We start from the raw sequence: 17,464 nt of genomic DNA, 5'->3' as shown, positions 1-17,464 counted from the left end.
TTAAAAGGCAAAAAAAAAAAAATTTCTTTTATACTGCATTAGAGCTGGATGCAAACTTCTGATGTAAATGTATTTCACTGTCAACTCTGATGCTGAAGATGGGAGGTACAAATGTTCATAGCTCGGTTAAATGATGCAAACAAAAAGTTTGTTTCTCTCAGATACAAATGAGAAGCCTCCATTCATGTTTCTTTCAGTAGTACCACATCCTTGATTCTCATACCAAGTCACTTCTTCTTTCCTTTCCCTTTTTTACTTCCCTCTCCTTGCTGAAGACTTTGGTCACCACCGCCTGTTTTTTGTGTCCTTGTTTTCAGTTTAGGAATTATTTCTGCAGCATACAACATTACTTACTTACGTGATGGAAACTGTACAAGACAGAGGCTGTCATCTTCCTGTTTGAGCTGGACTCGGACTCTGCCCCTGTACTGAAGATCATGATTCCATTCTCTAGAGTACATTTTATTTTTCTCAAGAAATACATTAAGTCCAACTGCTGAGCACACATCTTGAATCTCTGTAGCTGTAGGATTTTCAACAGCCTTACTTATGGGGATTCACCGCCCCTCCCCAATGGTCTTCTTGTTATTTAAATAAGCAGGATAGATACAAATGAACCTGTTCTTGTCGGCCGGAGATCACGTGGCGGCACAAGCCACCTTCACCCCCGACCAGACAGCGACCAGGCCGTACCTCCAGACAAAAAGCCGACCGGAACTCGGCTCTATTTCCCAAAAGTTACTAACATTTTAGATAATTGCGTTTTCTAAGATTAATATTCAACATGTGGTTATAATTCAGTCAGCTCTTAGCAATCTGAGGTTCTACCTGGCTGAAGTAAATTTTAAATTCTGAAATTATTTCAGGGTTTTTTTTTTAACAGCAATTCATCCTTCACTTAAGGTATTTTGCTGTTTGTAATCAGTAGCAAGATGTAATCTTAAAAGGAAAGTGGATAATAAGACAATTTTAAGTTCATGGGTTTAGTATTATTCCATAGACTGAATTGTGTCCCCCTTCCCCAGAATTTATCCATTGAAGTCCTAATTCCCAATGTGACTGTATTTGGAGATAAAGCCTTTAAAGAGGTAACTAAGGTTAAATCAGTCATAAGGGTAAGATTCTAAACCAACATCAATCCTTATAAGAAGAAAAGGAAAGAACAGGGATGCACTGACACAGAAAAAAGACCATATGAACACACAGTGAGAAGGTAGCTATCTGAAAGCCAAGGATAGAGGCTTAGGAGAAACCAAACATGTGGACACCTTGTTCTTGGACTTCCATCCTCCTAACTGTGAGAAAATAAATTTGTTTAAGCCACCCAAGTTTGTGGTATTTTGTTATGGCAACCATAGCAAACTAATACAACATCCGAGGCAAAAAAAAAAAAAAAAACCCAGGAATCTTGCAAAGAATTTAACAGAAAAATAATAAACTGGTTCTATACACAAAAGCAAATGGAATGACCATGTGGGGCTGGATGCTTTAATAACTACATCGTGATTGAACTGATTGCTCCAAAACTGGGCCACATTCACAGTTACCAACATAATCACCATATATGGATTGGGACTCAGCCCAGAAAAGATACAAGGAAATCATATTTCCTCTGTTCACCACTACTACCTCTCTTATTGTCCTGACTGGACTTCCTGTTTCAAAGGAGACATTCAGGGGCATCTATTCTATTTCTACATAGATTCCAAAACTATGGGACATACAAAAACCCTCCAGCAATATTTTAAGAGTTGTATTGCTAAAGTTACTGAATACAAAATCTGACAAGGCCATGACCCTGTCTCAATTACATTCACTCTCCTTGAGTTTCTTTTGACCTTTTTGACAATTATAATTCATTTAGCATATATGTTGACTTTGGATAAAGTTGCTGAGGATATGCACCAATTTCAACCACATTCACTTCTAATCCATTATTTTTCCCCTACAGATCTATGAATAATTCAGAATAATTGAAATCCTTGAGGAACATATTTTGAGTATAACCCTACTTTTAAAAATTTGTACTTTGCTTCAATTTGTCCCCATAATTTCATGATATCGGGAAGCCAAATGCAAATGCATTTTGACTCTTAATTTTGACTTTTTAAAATTATACGCATGGTAAATTTCAACACATAAAAAAAAATCCAATAGCTCTCATTCTTTCATATCTTCTCATTCACATGTCATTCCAGTCTCTTAATCAAAGATCCCGCACCGCATTGTGAGCCAAGGGTCTGCTTGCTTTTCCCTACCTTTCCCACCCCTGCCTCACCTCAGAGGGTTGGTCTCTCATCCCCTCCTGCATTTGTCCATGCTACAGCAGCTTCTCTGTGGTCACATAACTCCTAACTGCCACCTCCACAGTGAGGTTTGGTTCATTTCACTACTGGTGGCCTTATGAATTCTAGGATCACCATCCTCCCCCTCTATACCCTGTTGTTCCAGTTAAATTGTCCCCAGGGAAAGGTGAGGTGGTAAGGCTGCTCTTCTATTTACTGCCTTGTCTCTTCATTCCCTGCCCACTGTCCCCACAACACCACTAACATAACGCTGCAGAATGGATACTATGCTTTTTGGAAAAATTGTGGGAAAGATAGAATGTATTACAATATAGGAAAAAAACACAGAACCAGTTGCTATAGGTCCAAAGGAACAGAAATAATAGTTCCCTTGGACCAACACCTTAGTTCCTAGACTTGCTTCCACTACCCTTCTTCATAGTTCACTTTTACCCTCCTTTTCCTTTCATAGTGTGGTGCTAACCCTACTTTAGAAATATTCTAGTCCCTAACACAGGAGTGACATACTAGTCCCAGGCTCTGTGCCTTGTATCCCACCTGCATATAGAGCAATTCACCTGAAGCTGAACATTTCCCAAATCTGCATTGGGAATAATAGTCCTTGGGATCTTCAGCAGAATCTTGGGACTCAAACCATACACATTTTCATGAAACCTTTGCTATTTTAGAGGACAGTTATGCCTCCTCACTCCTCCTATGGGAAGGTAGTAGAAAACACACATGCACACACGTACACATTCATGTGCACACATATGTGCACCACATGTGTGCACAGAGCATGTGTACACACATGGTCACAAACATGCATACATATTCACACATGTGTGTGTATGTAACACACCTTTCCCAAAAAAGAGAACAACCAATCTCTCATAAATATTCTTAAGTTAGGAACCTGTAAAACACTTAAGAAGCTTTTATTTGTTTGTGTATGTGTGGTTTTTTTTTTTTTTGCTTGTTTGTTTTTTTAAGAAGCTTTTAAATTTAGCTTTTCTTTTGACCAGATCAAATTCTTATACTGGGCTTTCCTCCTAATTAATCTCTGAAAGAGGAGGAGGAAGAGCAGAAAGCTTTTTATTTTCTCTATACAGATCAACCTGAGGCCAGGGATAAGATTTATGTTTTCATTTATGACACCAATAGATAGAATTTTAAAGTCCATTATTTCTAAGAAGGACATCTATATAATTATGTGTATGTATATTATAATACACATATGGTAAAGTGAACACACCATAAGTGTATAGTTCACTAAATTTTTACATATCTAAACCCTGCTGTGGCCCCTACCCAGATCCAAAATATAGAATATTACCATCACCCAGAAGTTTTGCTTGTACTCTTCCCAGTCAACACCACCAATTCCTTTACTCCCCAAAGGTTTGACTTCTAACAATATGGATTAAATTTGTATCTTCTAGAACTTCATATATAGGGAAACATATAGTATGTGCTTTTTGTGCCTGGCTTCATTTAATCAATAATTTTGTGATTCATTCATATTGCGGCATATATTAGTAGTTCATTCTTCTTATTGCTGTATAGTATTCTACTGTATGAATACACTACAATTTGTTCATCCATTCTCCTACTTATAGACATTTAGGCAATTTACAATTTGGAGCTATTATAACTAAAGCTACTATGAACATTCTTTTACACATTTTGTTGAACGTATGCACTAATTTCTATGCCCAGGTTTCAAATTTGGTTGAATCAATTTACACTTTCACCAGCAATGTATGAAAGTCCAGTTGCTTTATATTCTTGCTAACACTCAATATATTCAGCTCTTTATCTTGAGTCCATTCTACTGAGACTTGTGATAAATTTTAAGAAACTAAATATTGTGATATTCATAAAAGCAATATTCATTTTTATGGGTAAAAACCAAAAAAACAATACTTTCTAATGTCTTTCAGATTGTATCATGATATATTCCAAGGGGTCACTCAAGAAATTATTATATATAATTTTGCCTTAGCAGGGATTAGATAAAATGATACTGGATCACAATTTTCAGATAGATCAAAGTTCACCTGCATCAACTGGTCATGTGAGAAAAAAAATCAGCCTGTACCAGCATATATATGAAGCACACTTACAACAATAATCTGTGGTAGACTGAAATATTGGAAGATTATGAGAAGTACGGTAACAAAGTTACTAAAGCCATAAAAGATTACCAATGGGTAATGAGATGGTGTTTTAGATTAATTACAAAAATTGCCATAATTATTTTCCTCTCTATCCCTTTGCAATGAGTCTTTGCAGCTCCTCCTTTTAAGAAGAGGAGTCAATTTTCCCACTCCTTGAGTTTGGGCTGGTTTTATGACTTGCTTTGGTCAATAAAACCTGGTGAATTGACCCTGTGCCAATTCCAAGTCTAGGCCTCAAGGGGCCTTTTTGGCTTCCACTGGCTCTTGTAGAACCCTGCACACCCACCATGTGAACAAGCCCAGGCTAGACCCATATGGTGCAGTGACAGGTGAGGCCATTCTAGATACAGCCAGCCATCATCTGAGAGCTGAAGAACTGCTCAGCTGGGCGTAGCCCAAATTGTTAACACATAGAATAATGAGTTAAATAAATGGCTGCTGTTTTAAGCCTCTAAATTTTGAGATAGTTTATTAGGCAGCAAAACCTAACATATAGAAGAAGTATATCTCAAGTACTTGATGGAAAAGGAATTCTTAATCATTATTACGAGAAACTCATATTTAAATTGCTTCTGAGTCCTGCCACCAGCTGCTGCTGATAGTGGCAGTCAACATTCACTGAATGGTAGGTTAAGTACTTACATGTGATATCTCATTTATTCTTACCACAAATCTACTAGGTACCTAATCAACTACAGTTGAGGAAACTGACATTTGCCTCACACATTTGACTCCAAAGCTGACTCTCTCAACCACTGCATCACCATCTAAAAGAGAATAGTTTAAACCAATACTACCTTTCCTGCTCATCTCAATTTACAGATAGGATATTGATAGCCAAGAAAAGCTATGATTTGCCCAAACAGTTCCTTCTAACTCCCAGTCTAACATAGTCTTTTGCTAAAATTCTTTGTAGTCTATAAATTACATTACTGTTTATGATAAAAATTGTGGTGGTTTGTAAAAGAAAATATGTAGGTTAAATATTCTAGAAAAATTCTCTTTCAACAACCTAGACGGGATAAAATTTCTTCACTGTATGAAAATCTTATAAAATGCAATTTTAATAGTACAGTTTTGGAAGATGTGCATTAGATACATCTGGTTTATTCACATTGTGTAAATAGCATTTTAGGTACCAGGGAGAAAATGAGAAAATGGGACTATAATGTTGTTGTAAATATTTCTTGCAATTGTGTTGTAATGTTTTTTGGCTTTACAAAGTTATAGTTTAGGTTTTTAATTCGGGATCTGGGAGTGAGCAGAGAGAAGGCAGACAGATCTTTTTGAGTTTTGAAAATCCTCTGAGATTTCATAAGAGGACCCTAAGGTGTTTAAACAGCCTCACAAACATGATTTGCTTGTTGAACTAATAAAACACCAAATTAATTTAGATATATGTAAATTTGCCAAGCAGAAGTTGGCACTTCATAACTTACCTCCATCTTGAGCTGATAGAATCCCTATTGGAAAGAGCTCCCTCAAGCTCATAAATCCAAAGCCATAAAATGCTTTTTAAAATAACACCAATGCTTCCCATCCCGAATTCTTTATTATCTCAAAAGCCTAACAAGATCATTTGAAAACCAGAATAAATTCTATTGACAATGCACTCAGATATTGTGACAAAAACAGAGGAAAAAATCATTATTGAGTGCCTATGCAATGAAACTTCACCTCATTTGGTTCTTGTGGCACTATGAGAGGTATTATTATACCCTTTTCAGATACAGAAATCAAAGCTCAGAGAAATTAAATAAGTTGCCCAATGCCAAATGCTGGTAATGTGCAGAACCCAGATTCAAAATCAGGTCTATCTAATTCTAGAGCCCATGTTCTTTCCATCATGCTACACAACTTCATTAAATCTTCATTGAACAAACGAGTTACTAATGGATATGGATCAGTCATACAGTATTTCTTCCTCATGCAAACCTGTAAAATAATGTCAACATGTGTTTTTAACTGGAAAATGAGGAGGGGGGCCATATCTTTCTTTAGAAAGTATTTTAATGTCAATAATCTTTCTCCTTTGCAGGCAATAATCCTTATAGCAAACTAAATATATTAGTGAGATTGAAACACTACTTTTTCCTCTAAAATAGTCTAGGAAAAAAAGCCTATATTTTTTTATTACCTCAATTTTCTTGTCCTTCTTCATAAATAGTAATAGTTTTGAGAGTGTTCAATACCTTAGAACCTAGGAGCTTAGATCATAAGAAAATGTACAGCAAAGTTTTTTCTATGCAAAAATTATAACTATCTGTATAAAAGAAGATGTGATTTATCTGCCTCCCTGCAAAGAGGGAGGGCATGAAAAAATACTCAGGTGAGGTGGGGTAGAAGAGAAGTGTCTTTGCCTTTAGAGGCCTGCATTTTATGCAAACTTGTTTCTTATTCCAAGTAGACACCTGAACACTAGTTCCTCCCTCCCTTCCATCCTTCAACAACCACTTGTTAAGTATATCTGGGTACCAAGCACTGAGTTTTGTGTTGGAAACAAAGATACACAGAATAAGTCTCTGTTCTCCAGGGAATCAAAATTTTAATGGGGAAGACACCCATGCAAACAAATAATTACAGCTCTGAGTTAAGTGTTAGGCATATGAACTAAGTATGGGAATACAGAGGAAGTCTCTCTTTCAACTGGGAAGTATCAGGAAAGGCATCCTGAAGGAAGTGGCATTTGCAGGAAATCTTAACATATGAATTAAAATTTTCTAGGTAGAGAAGGCATAGATAGTAGGAAAGAGCTAATCAGAGTTCAAAGAGGGTGGCTAGAGGGGTCTAAAGGCATTTACTGACTTTTACCCTCAAGAATAAAAGATGAAAAGTGGAGTCCAGTGAGGCTTTTCATAAATCAAAAACTAGTAAATCTGTTAATTTTATTCCTAAATCAGTATTTCTCAAAATTTCTTCTTAATGCAGATAAGCATGATAAAGATGGGGTTGAGATTGGGTTATAATCCAGAAGAACTTTCAGGGAACACAAGATGTCTAAAGTGTTATAAATTTTATAACAGAGCTGGGGTCAGCAAACCATGGCCCACAGGCCAAATTCTGTACTCCGCCATCTATTTTTATAAATAAAGTTTTATCAGAACACAGGTACACCATATTTACATATTGACTAGAGCTGCTTTTGTACTACAACGGCAGAATAAGTAGTTGCAACAAAGATTGTCTGCCCACAAAATCTAACATATTTACCATCTGAGCCTTTAAGAAACTTTGTACTAGAGCTATATATCAACGTGTCAGAAAACTAATATTGAGTTTAAAAGTTTGTGTTGTACAGAATCATGTTATATAAAGCTTAAAAAGATACCAAATTTACTATTGTTTAAAGATACATGTGTTAAAAGTAAAAAACAGGCATGACAATAATAAATAAGACAATGTTTATCTCTTTGGAAAAGGGAGAGAAAGAGGAATGTAAACAGAGAGAGGTTTTAACGCCAAAGCAAGGTGGTGAATACAATACAAAAGTGTCTACTATATTATTCTCTATATCTTTTTTGCATTTCATAACTTAAAAAACTCTTGTTTGCACAAAAAAGACAAAAAAAGGAAAAAATTAGATGGAGGAGTTGTGTTGCAGATTCTGTTGCCCCCAAGTGGCTGCAACATCTTCCATCCCATATGCTCTTACAATGTAGCTTTGACACCCCTCTCATCTAGAGGTGGGGTCTCTATCTCCTCCCCCTGAAACTGAGTGGGCTTTTGTGAATGTTTTGCTCAAAAGAATATGGTAGAAGTGACACTATGTGACTTTCAAACTAGGCCATAACAAATGATACAGCTTACACTTTGCTCACTGGAATTCTCACCGTTAAAATCTTCAACTACCACGTAAGCAGCCTGACTGCTTTGAGGCAGCCACGCTGTGAGAAAGTCCAATCCAGCCCAAATGGAGAGACCATATGGAGATGTCCTGAGATTTCTTAGGGAAAGATCCTAGCTAGTTCCCTACTCTTCTAGTCCCCACTCTTCCTTCTAACTGCATCTGACTGCAACAGCATGACAGATTCTGAGTGAGAACTCTGGCTTTCTAAGCCATTTCAGAATTCTTGTCCCACAGAAACTGGGAGATAGTAAAGTGACTGTTGTTATTTTAAACCTCTAAAATTTGTTTTGCAAAGCTAGTTGTAAATGGAAGTTAAACACTAAGTTGACCCCATCATCAGGAAGTTGAACCCTAAAAGCCTTCAGTGGAGAAATCTGAGCAGAACTGATTCAAAAACTCTTAGAAAGATTGAACAATAAGAAGGACCAATCTCAGAAGGCAGGAAAAGGCATGTGACTAAAAATAGGAATAAATTACAAGTGTTTAATGAGAATCCCAGGTCCCCCTATTTGAATCATCAGGTATTCCAAAGAACCAGAGCACTCACTGCAGGAAAGACGAGGATTATTTTCTAGATAACATGAATGGGGAGGCGTCCAGAGAAACAAAAGAGCGACAGCTGAAGGGTAAAGAACACTGGCTAAAGAGGAAGGACACAGGAAATTTAGGCTCTAACACTGTCACTCATTGGTTACATGTCCTTGTCGAAATCAGTTTCTCATTTGTTAAAGAGTTTAGACTGGAATGATCTATGAAGTAGATTTCCACAGTAAAAAATCTGTGATTCTATTAAAAAGAAAGAGAATAACCTTTAAAATATGGCTAGTTTAAGTAATGAATCACAATATGAAGTGCTTTTTAGTCAGTGGACATTCTAGTTCATTTCTTGTAATGTGTAGTTCTTTTAGAAATAGCATTAGAAATTATAATAGAAAACTTCCAGTTAAGGTACTTTTAATGTTTTTTTTCCCCTCACAAGGGACCAATGAAAAGAGTGTGGGTCTGTGGGAAACAGTATGGAAGTTTCTCAAAAAACTAAAAATGAAACTACCAAATGACCCAGCAATTCCACTCCTGGGTATAAAAAAAATCCCACTAATTCAAAAAGATACATGTACTCCAACAATGTTCATAGCAGCATTATTTACAATTGCCAAGATATGGAAGCAACTTAAGTGTACATCAACAGATAAATGGATAAAGATGTGAGATATACATATATATACACACACACATGCATACATACATACATATACACAAAGAGTGGAATATTACTCAGCCATAAAAAGGAATGAAATTTTGCCATTTGCAACAACATGGATGAACTTGGAGGGTATTATGCTAAGTGAAATAAGTCAGACAGAGAAAGACAAATACTGTGCAATACCACTTATACATAGAATCTAAAAAATAAAACAAACTAGTGAATATAACAAAAAGTAACAGAGTCACAGATATAGAGAAGGAATTAATGGTTACCACTGGGGACAGGGTAGGGAGGAGGAGCAAAATAGGGATACGGAATTAAGAGGTACAAACTACTATGTATAAAATAAATAAGCTACAAGGTTATATTGTACAGCACAGGAAATATAGCCAACACTTTATAATAACTATAAATGGAATAGAACCTTTAAAAATTGTAAATCACTATGTTGTATATCTGAAACATATAATACTGTACATCAACTATACCTCAGTTAAAAGAAAAAAGGGGCAAAAAAAGGCTGTGGGCAAAGGTATAGGAAACAGAAGGATTATGTATAAATCCAGGACTGTAAAAATGTTACAATCCCTAGACCCAAAGCAACAAAAGAGGAAGCGGTTACCAGAACACAGAAAAGTGAGTCAAGCAGAGCAGATCACTTTTGGAGGGGTAGTGACTTCCCAGGAAGGCTAGGTGACCTTTCAGGAAGAAAGCCAGTGGAATAAATATACTGACCTCACTCTCGTCCCATCCTGCAGTTTCCTGTCTGTGCTTCCTCCCCACCGGACAAACTCAGTTGGCATCATGGACAAACTAATCCCATGTACTCTCTGCCCTTGGACTCCAGGACAGCCGGCAGGTAGAGAGTGGTCCTGGAGGAGCAAGAGGAAGGTAATCATCAAAGATGTGCAGATGAAAAGGTGGTAATCAGAACTTTAGAGACCAGACTGAAATTCACTTTACATGTATATGTGTGTGCGTGAGTGCATGTGTGTGTGTGTGTTGATTTTGAGGCATTAGTTGAGAAAATGAGATATTCTGAGGGGTGATAAGATTCTAGAATAATTAGTTCTACAATCAATCTTTTATCTGTTTTGCCTCTTTTGACTTGAACGAATATTAAATCATGACTGATGGCATAAACTTTAGTATTTGCTTCTCATCCATGTAAATAATTCCTCTTTTCTTTCCTTGTTCACATCCAAGTTGTTTCAGCTACACATCTGGTAATAAGGCATGGTATGTCAGAACTGTCTGATATTATGGTTTTTGTCACAGAACTTCTACCTTGTTTTTAAAACAGGGCAGCTTCCTAAGCAGACAACAACAGCATTGCAGGGAAAGAGAGAAAACCTTAGTTACAAGATGTACTGTGTGGAGAAATACAGAAGGACGTATTTTTGTTACATATAAAATCACTATTTGCAGTTATTTATAGCCTAAGTAATTTACTATACACAAAAGCTCATGTTTCCAGATGTAATTAACTTGGTCTGCACAGGACAAATATATCTTTTCTGGGTCTCACATCTCTAAGCCCTGTCCTGTTAATCATTTGGGATATATACTGACTAGATTAACACAAATCCTATACAGTCCCAGTAGATACCCAATTTTGACAGTAGTTTCCCTCCACCCCCCACCCCACCACATTAAGAAGGACAAATTGTCTCATGGGAATGAGTACAGGAGGTCTTGACTAGTTCTTCTTTGAGAACTTTTCTATTTCCCTTCAAAACTTTGGACTTGTGTTTCCAACTGTCACCTAAATATCTCCATCTAGGTATATTTTGGGTGTGTTTCAAGGGTTACACAGTGCAAAGGGAACTCACTGCATTTTCCCAATTTGCTTCCTTATCTAGTTAAGAGCATCATCATCTACAAAAACCATCCTTTCAGGCTCCCAAACTAGAAACTTGGGAATTATTCCTAGCATTCCATTTTCATCATTCCTCCTATCCACGCATTCTACAAGTCTGATAGGCTTGGTTTTCTAGAATACTCTAGAATCTACCCTTTCTTCTCCCACCCACTGCCACAAATTTCACCAAAACTGACACAACTGCCTCTTTCGATAAGCTTTCTGACAGCATCTCCCCCTCCTCTCCCTGTCCCTTAGTTTTTCCCCAAGGCATCCTTCCACATTCCTACTGCTGTCTTTCCAAAGGCATATTTAATCACATCAGTGGACTCCTTTAAAAATCTTAGTTTCTCCCTGGGGCCCACAAACTCTACTGCTTTGAATGCTAATCTTCACACTCTACTCTTCCCCATTTAGTCAATCTTTCTCTTATATGCAATCTCTTCTGACCTGTAAAAATGCATACCTTCTGTCTTTGCTTAAGCACTCTCTCCTCTTTGGGCATTCTGTACTTAACTAAATCCTCTCCATAATAATAGCACAAAAATAATTTATTGTGTACCAGCAAGGGATAGGCACTATGCTAAACACTCTACACTCATTAGATGGTATAAGCACCATTTGATGTTGAGGAAATTGAAGTAAATAATTTGTCCAAGATCACATTTTAAGTAAATAGCAGAACTGTGTTTACCATTCAGGTCTATCTCAATCTGTGAATTGAATGTTAAAATGCTGCCTTCATTACAATACACCATTTAACTCAGGTCAAGTTGTACCCTTATCTTTTTTTTTTTTTTTTTAGGCACACGGGCTTAGTTGCTCTGCGGCATGTGGAATCTTCCCAGGGCAGAGCTCGAACCCGTGTCCCCTGCATTGGCAGGCAGATTCTTTACCACTGCGCCACCTAGGAAGTCCTGTACCCTTATCTTTAAGCTCACAGATCATTCTAGTTCCCCTTCTCTCATCTCAAACTGTTGTTTTAACCAACAGTAGACAATTTAGTACTAAGTTACTCTTTAATATTTCACTTTTTTCTAAATCTTATCTGAATTGGATTGTAAATTCTTTGTGAGCAGAGAATTCTTAAAAAAAAGTCTTAATATGCCTCCACAATGGCATTACATACCCTATGATAGCAAATTGCTGTCCCTTATTGGGCAGGTTATAAGCATGCTTATATTTACACATGCAATGAATATACTCATTATTTGCTTTACTTAAATCAGGAGCAGACAAGATGAATTATATTTAAAGTATACAGTGAATGTAAAATTTTCAAGAAGAGCAGGGACAGAAATGTGTATGTGCATTCCATTTTTTTTTCTGTCCCTCCCGTGTCGGGCCATCTTTTATTAAAATCATACTACTGGACTTCTCTGTACTTGCAATTATTTTAAGTGGTTATTACAAAAATGCTGCTCTACCTTTACGCTAACCACCTGCACTAGTCTGAATACTCAAGTTATGGACTCTGGCAAATATTCATCTTATATACACAACTCTTTCTACCTTCACATGCTCTCGTCCTTCTTATCTGAAATAAGCCCACTGTTCGGTGTGTTAGGTAATACTGCTTTGGGCCTATTCCTGAGAATTTACTCCTAGTGGGATCCCTGGAATTCTTTCTTCGGAGGTGTGTAATTTCGCATCCTTTAAAAGCGCTTTCCGTGACCCCGCCAACCCCTCAGGCCAAAATGCTCACTAACCCGTAAGGTCCACAAACGCAAACCGCGAGAGGCCCTCGGGGCGGCGGCACCAACACCTCCTTGGCCCGCGGTCCGGTTGTGAGCGCAGCGGGCCCGAAGAGGGCGATCCCAGCCGGCCCCGCAGCCTGCAGGCCTAGGGCCGCCACCTCGGCCCAGCGGCGGGAAACCCCAGCAGGCGGGTTTCCGCGCGAAGGCGGCATTCGGCCCCTGCGGGAAACGAGCTCGCGAAGCAAAAGGGTCCCCGGGGCCTTTCCTTGGTGGCCGGCCTCGCCAGGCCGCGTGGCTGGCGGTGTCTGGTGGGTGCATTTCCTTACGTGCTTTCTCACAAACCTAGGCCGCGCCCGCGAACACGCACACCGCTTTTCATGGTCATACAAGTGCACGTCAGAGTTTCTTTGGTGTGTTTTTGAGACCACAGCACCTAACCGGCTAAGCCTGAGGAGTCGTTCGCGCCTTGGGTCGCGAAACCAGGACCAAAGCGAGGACCAAAGCGGGAACCCATGTGGGCGGCCCTGTAACCGCCAGACACCCGAAGACTAGAGGGCGTGTCCAGTGCCCAGGTGCCGGCGCGAGTAACGGCTCTCGGCGGCCCCGCCCCTCCGCCCCGCCCTCCGCACACCCGCCCATTTTAGTTCCCTCTGGTCTATAGCCACTTCCCTAGTCGCTTCCTCTTTAAGGTGGAGCCCCGGCGTAGATCTCGCGAGATCCGGGTTGGCGCCGTGACCTCCATGTGGGAGCTAGAGCTCTATAAGTAAACACTCGGCGCGGCGCAGACAAGGCTGCTTCCTATTTGTGAGGCGGGGACTGCGATCGTAGCCGCGCTTCCGACTGGTTCCGGTTTCCTTCGCTCCTCAGTTCTGTCGGGTGGGCGCACGGTCTGGGATTCACCGCTGCTTGTCGGGCCCGGCGTCTGGTCGGTCTTCCTCGCTGGTGCGCGCGTTCGCCCGCTAGCCGCGGGAGAGCCAGAGCCGCCGGGGAAGCGGCGCGGGCCGGGCGGGGCGCGGCGCCCCGAGCGCTGGGGGAGACAAAGCGGAGCCGGCCCCTTCTCCCGGCGCCGAGATGTGGATCCAGGTTCGCACCATCGACGGCTCCCAGACGCGCACCATTGAGGACGTGTCTCGGAAAGCCACAATTGAAGAGCTGCGCGAGCGGGTGTGGGCGCTGTTCGACGTGCGGCCCGAGTGCCAGCGCCTCTTCTACCGGGGCAAGCAGGTGAGGCGCGCCCACCGCACTCCTCTGGAAGCGCGAGCAAGGGCAGCGGGGCGCCACCGGGAGGCGTGGGCTGGGCGGGCTGGAGGGCTTGGTGCACCGCGCGCTCAGAGCGCACCTGGCTCCACTTCGGGTGGGCAGCCCGCGAGGCTCAGAGTGCGGCCCTGGGCCCGCCTGTGGGGCGCAGCGGGGTCCCGGCCGGCCCCGGTGCAGGTGCTCTCGGCGGGGTCGGAGGCGGCGGCGCCCGCAGCGCCGAGACCTCACTGCCCTTACCAGGCGGGTCAGCAGCCGCAGGCACGGCTCGCCGGAGCGCCTGGGTTCCCTCGCTTCCCGCGCTCGGTGGGGTTCGGGGGTCCCTGGAGTGCGGGAGGGCCGCGGGCTCTGGCGGCCATGCCGAAGTGCGGGTGGGGAGGGCCGGAGGCTCCGGCTCCCGGCCGCGCTGACCCGGCTAACGGCTCGTGTCGCTTCCGTACTTCGACCGCGCTCCAGGCTCCCAAATAGGGGAAACTTACGTATTGCTACGTCTGGGGCACAAGACCCCAAGTCTGCCTTTTCACTGTGGAAGGGATTTGTATACACTGAAGATTCGAAGGGTTTCCAGAACTTCTGCGCCCCCCCCCCACCCCCCTTCGTAAAATCGAATCTGTCGTGGGGCAGATTAGAGACCTGGGCTGAAGACGCAGTTGATGTAACCCTGGACCAGGTTTAAACTGCCCAGTGTTGGCCAGGGGGGTTGTTCGCAGAGTGAAAAGCAGTATAAAAGACTTGTTTTGCTCTCACTTGTCACCTTCTAATGGACTCCTCACTCAAGCTTTTAACACAGCAATTGAAGCATAGCCAGCGGTACATACTTGAAGGCTGAAAGTGTGTTTTGGCGGTGGGGGTATCTGTAGGCGTCGCTGGTGGTTGAACGGTATGGCCTTGGTCTGGCCCGTTGAAGATTTTTCCTGTTCACATGGTCTGTACCTAGAAACCCAAACCCATCCTATTCTTACTGTCTTTTTCTTTTTAAAAAAACAAAACAAAACAAAAAAAGTTAATCCACTAAAGAAGTTGGCATCCTCCTGTTGATAGATCATAGTTTGGCTCCAATCCTGTGGTTTGAAATAAGTGTAGCTCTCTTTGATTTGGTAGAAGTAGCTGTTATCCTACAGCCAGAGGGTTTGAAAGGAATATTTTTCTTCTCTTCACAGGCTTACTTTTTGAAAACTGCCCAGAAATTTCAGAGTAACAAGATTACACTCTGAGAAACAAAGAGCTAGGGGTTTTAATTTAAGCGATAGCATCTTTGATATGTGTTAGTAGTCAGTTTTATAGTGATCTTATAGTGTTTGACTTGTAAAAACAGCTGTTCAATTAAGTTGTAAACTTTGCTTTAGAAATAAATGTATGTGTATTAAACGCTATGTATTGCTGTGGCTGATACCTTTTTATCTTTTGGTCAAAAGTGAAAAGCATATAATCAGGTCTATTGAATTTTATTTTCTAGCTAGGCACAATAGTACATGAATTCCTGGGATACTTTGGTGACTTCACCAGAGATAGAAATGAAGCCTGAAAATGTATTCCTAGGCAACACCCCTTACAGTCTAATTATCAAATATGATACAAAGAAAATGTGCACCTGGCTGTCTTTAGGAAAAGGTAGGGATTGGGATAAATTCAAGGCAACAGAATACATTTTCAGGAAACCAGGAGGCTATTCCAGGTTCAGGGAAAAACTATTGAGGATAACACTCTCCAGCCCAGGACAGTTGAGAACTCCGTACTTTGATTTCACTATAGGGATAAACCAACAGGAATTAGGAATGGTGTACTTAGGGTACTGTACTTAGTTGGAGACAGAAGGAAGACATTGCTCCAGCTGTGTTTACTTCCTTATGAGCTGAAAGTAGCCATGGCAGTGATTAATATCTCTATTCTCCTTTCGTCTTTGGAGTCTAGTCCTTGGACAGGATAGTGCCTCCTACTATTGGATTGGTGTCACGGGGCTACCCTAATCCTGTAAAATGCCTTTGTGCTTATTAGAAAAAGGCCACCCCTTCCTCAAGATGCCTTACTGCCACATAGTGAGAAATGTCATAAATACAAACACATTTACGGTGTCCATGATGTAAGTGGTCTCCCCCCCACCTTTGTATGTTAGGTCTGCTGCTTTTAATCGTTGGTAAACATCAGAATCACCTATGGATATTTATTATAGATGCTCAGCTCACCCCAGAATTGCAAGTGGTTGAATTTGAAATTAACAAGACCCCACGGGAGACTCTGATGAGCACCAGAGTTTGAAAACGAATGTTGAAGGGTAGTCAGCCTCATGCTAGTTTCTTACTATTCAAAGTGTGGTGCCAGGTTCAGCAGGACCAGCAGCATTGGCTTCACCTGGGAATCTCATGCCAGACCTACTGAAGTAGAATCTGTATTTTAACAAGGTCCCCAGGTGGTCTGTATGCAAATGAGGCTTAAGAAGCACTGTAATTATGTGGTTCTCTCTACTTTTGAGAGTCAAAATGGAGAGAACGCAGCAATTCAGGGCTGTAAGTTCCGGTTAAAATAGGGTAACCTCATTTGGATATCCTTCTCTGGGAAGTTGAGTTTGTACCCTGGGGGTTGGGGTTTTTTTAAGGAAGAGTTATATTGGTAGATCTCTAAATCTTTTTGAGAAACCAGAGCATTTCCTGCTTCAAAAGGATTCTCTTCCCTCTTCCCTTTCCTTCCCTTGTACCACTGCAGGGACTCTTAGAGTAGATTGTAGATGTGGGGCATGAACCAGAACTGAAGAAAAACTGAGTAGTTTCCTTTTGCCCCTGGACTCAGTTTTCACACAGAGTACAAAGTGACCACTTAAAGGAACACAAAGTGTGTGTGTTATAGTGTATATGCCTCGAAAGATAGATGAAAGTTAGTAGTGCCCTCCACCTGCATCCCTTATCAGTAACCCCTTGGGAATGACTTCTCAGCCACTGGCATTTGGTGTTTGCTTCCTAGTTTTCCCTTGCATCACTGTTGCAATTCTTACTGTTACCTGGAATTTCTTCCTTCAACTCAATTCAGGGGGAAAAATTCTAGGGCCATTCCTGTCTCTAATATAAATTCTGCAGCCTCATCTTCTAGGATGGCAGTTCTCAAACATTTGCTGCTATGAGACATTGATGGACTATAGTTA

The 17,464-nt window shown here is 40.9% G+C and overlaps 1 protein-coding gene and 1 pseudogene across 2 annotated transcripts in view; one reads left to right on the top strand and one right to left on the bottom strand.

Moving 5' to 3' along the window:
- Positions 1-227: 227 nt before the first annotated feature.
- On the bottom strand, positions 228-6,005 carry LOC130844398 (signal recognition particle 19 kDa protein-like; annotated as a pseudogene).
- Positions 6,006-13,811: 7,806 nt separating this feature from the next.
- The window catches only part of UHRF2 (ubiquitin like with PHD and ring finger domains 2), a 73,788-nt gene continuing 70,135 nt past the window's right edge, over positions 13,812-17,464 (top strand). Inside the window, exon 1 of one of the 2 annotated variants that reach the window (XR_009051216.1) lies at positions 13,812-14,301. Coding sequence is in view for 1 of the 2 variants with exons in the window: in XM_057720481.1 (XP_057576464.1) it covers positions 14,149-14,301 (153 nt within the window). In the remaining variant the exon portion in view is untranslated. The remainder of the gene's footprint in view (positions 14,302-17,464) is intronic. The other variant, XM_057720481.1, reaches the window with a different exon arrangement.

The sequence above is a fragment of the Hippopotamus amphibius genome, chromosome 2, assembly GCF_030028045.1.
Source record: "Hippopotamus amphibius kiboko isolate mHipAmp2 chromosome 2, mHipAmp2.hap2, whole genome shotgun sequence".
NCBI lineage: Eukaryota > Metazoa > Chordata > Mammalia > Artiodactyla > Hippopotamidae > Hippopotamus > Hippopotamus amphibius.
Note: the sequence above shows the minus strand (reverse complement) of the source record. Positions and strands in the feature narration are given on the sequence as shown.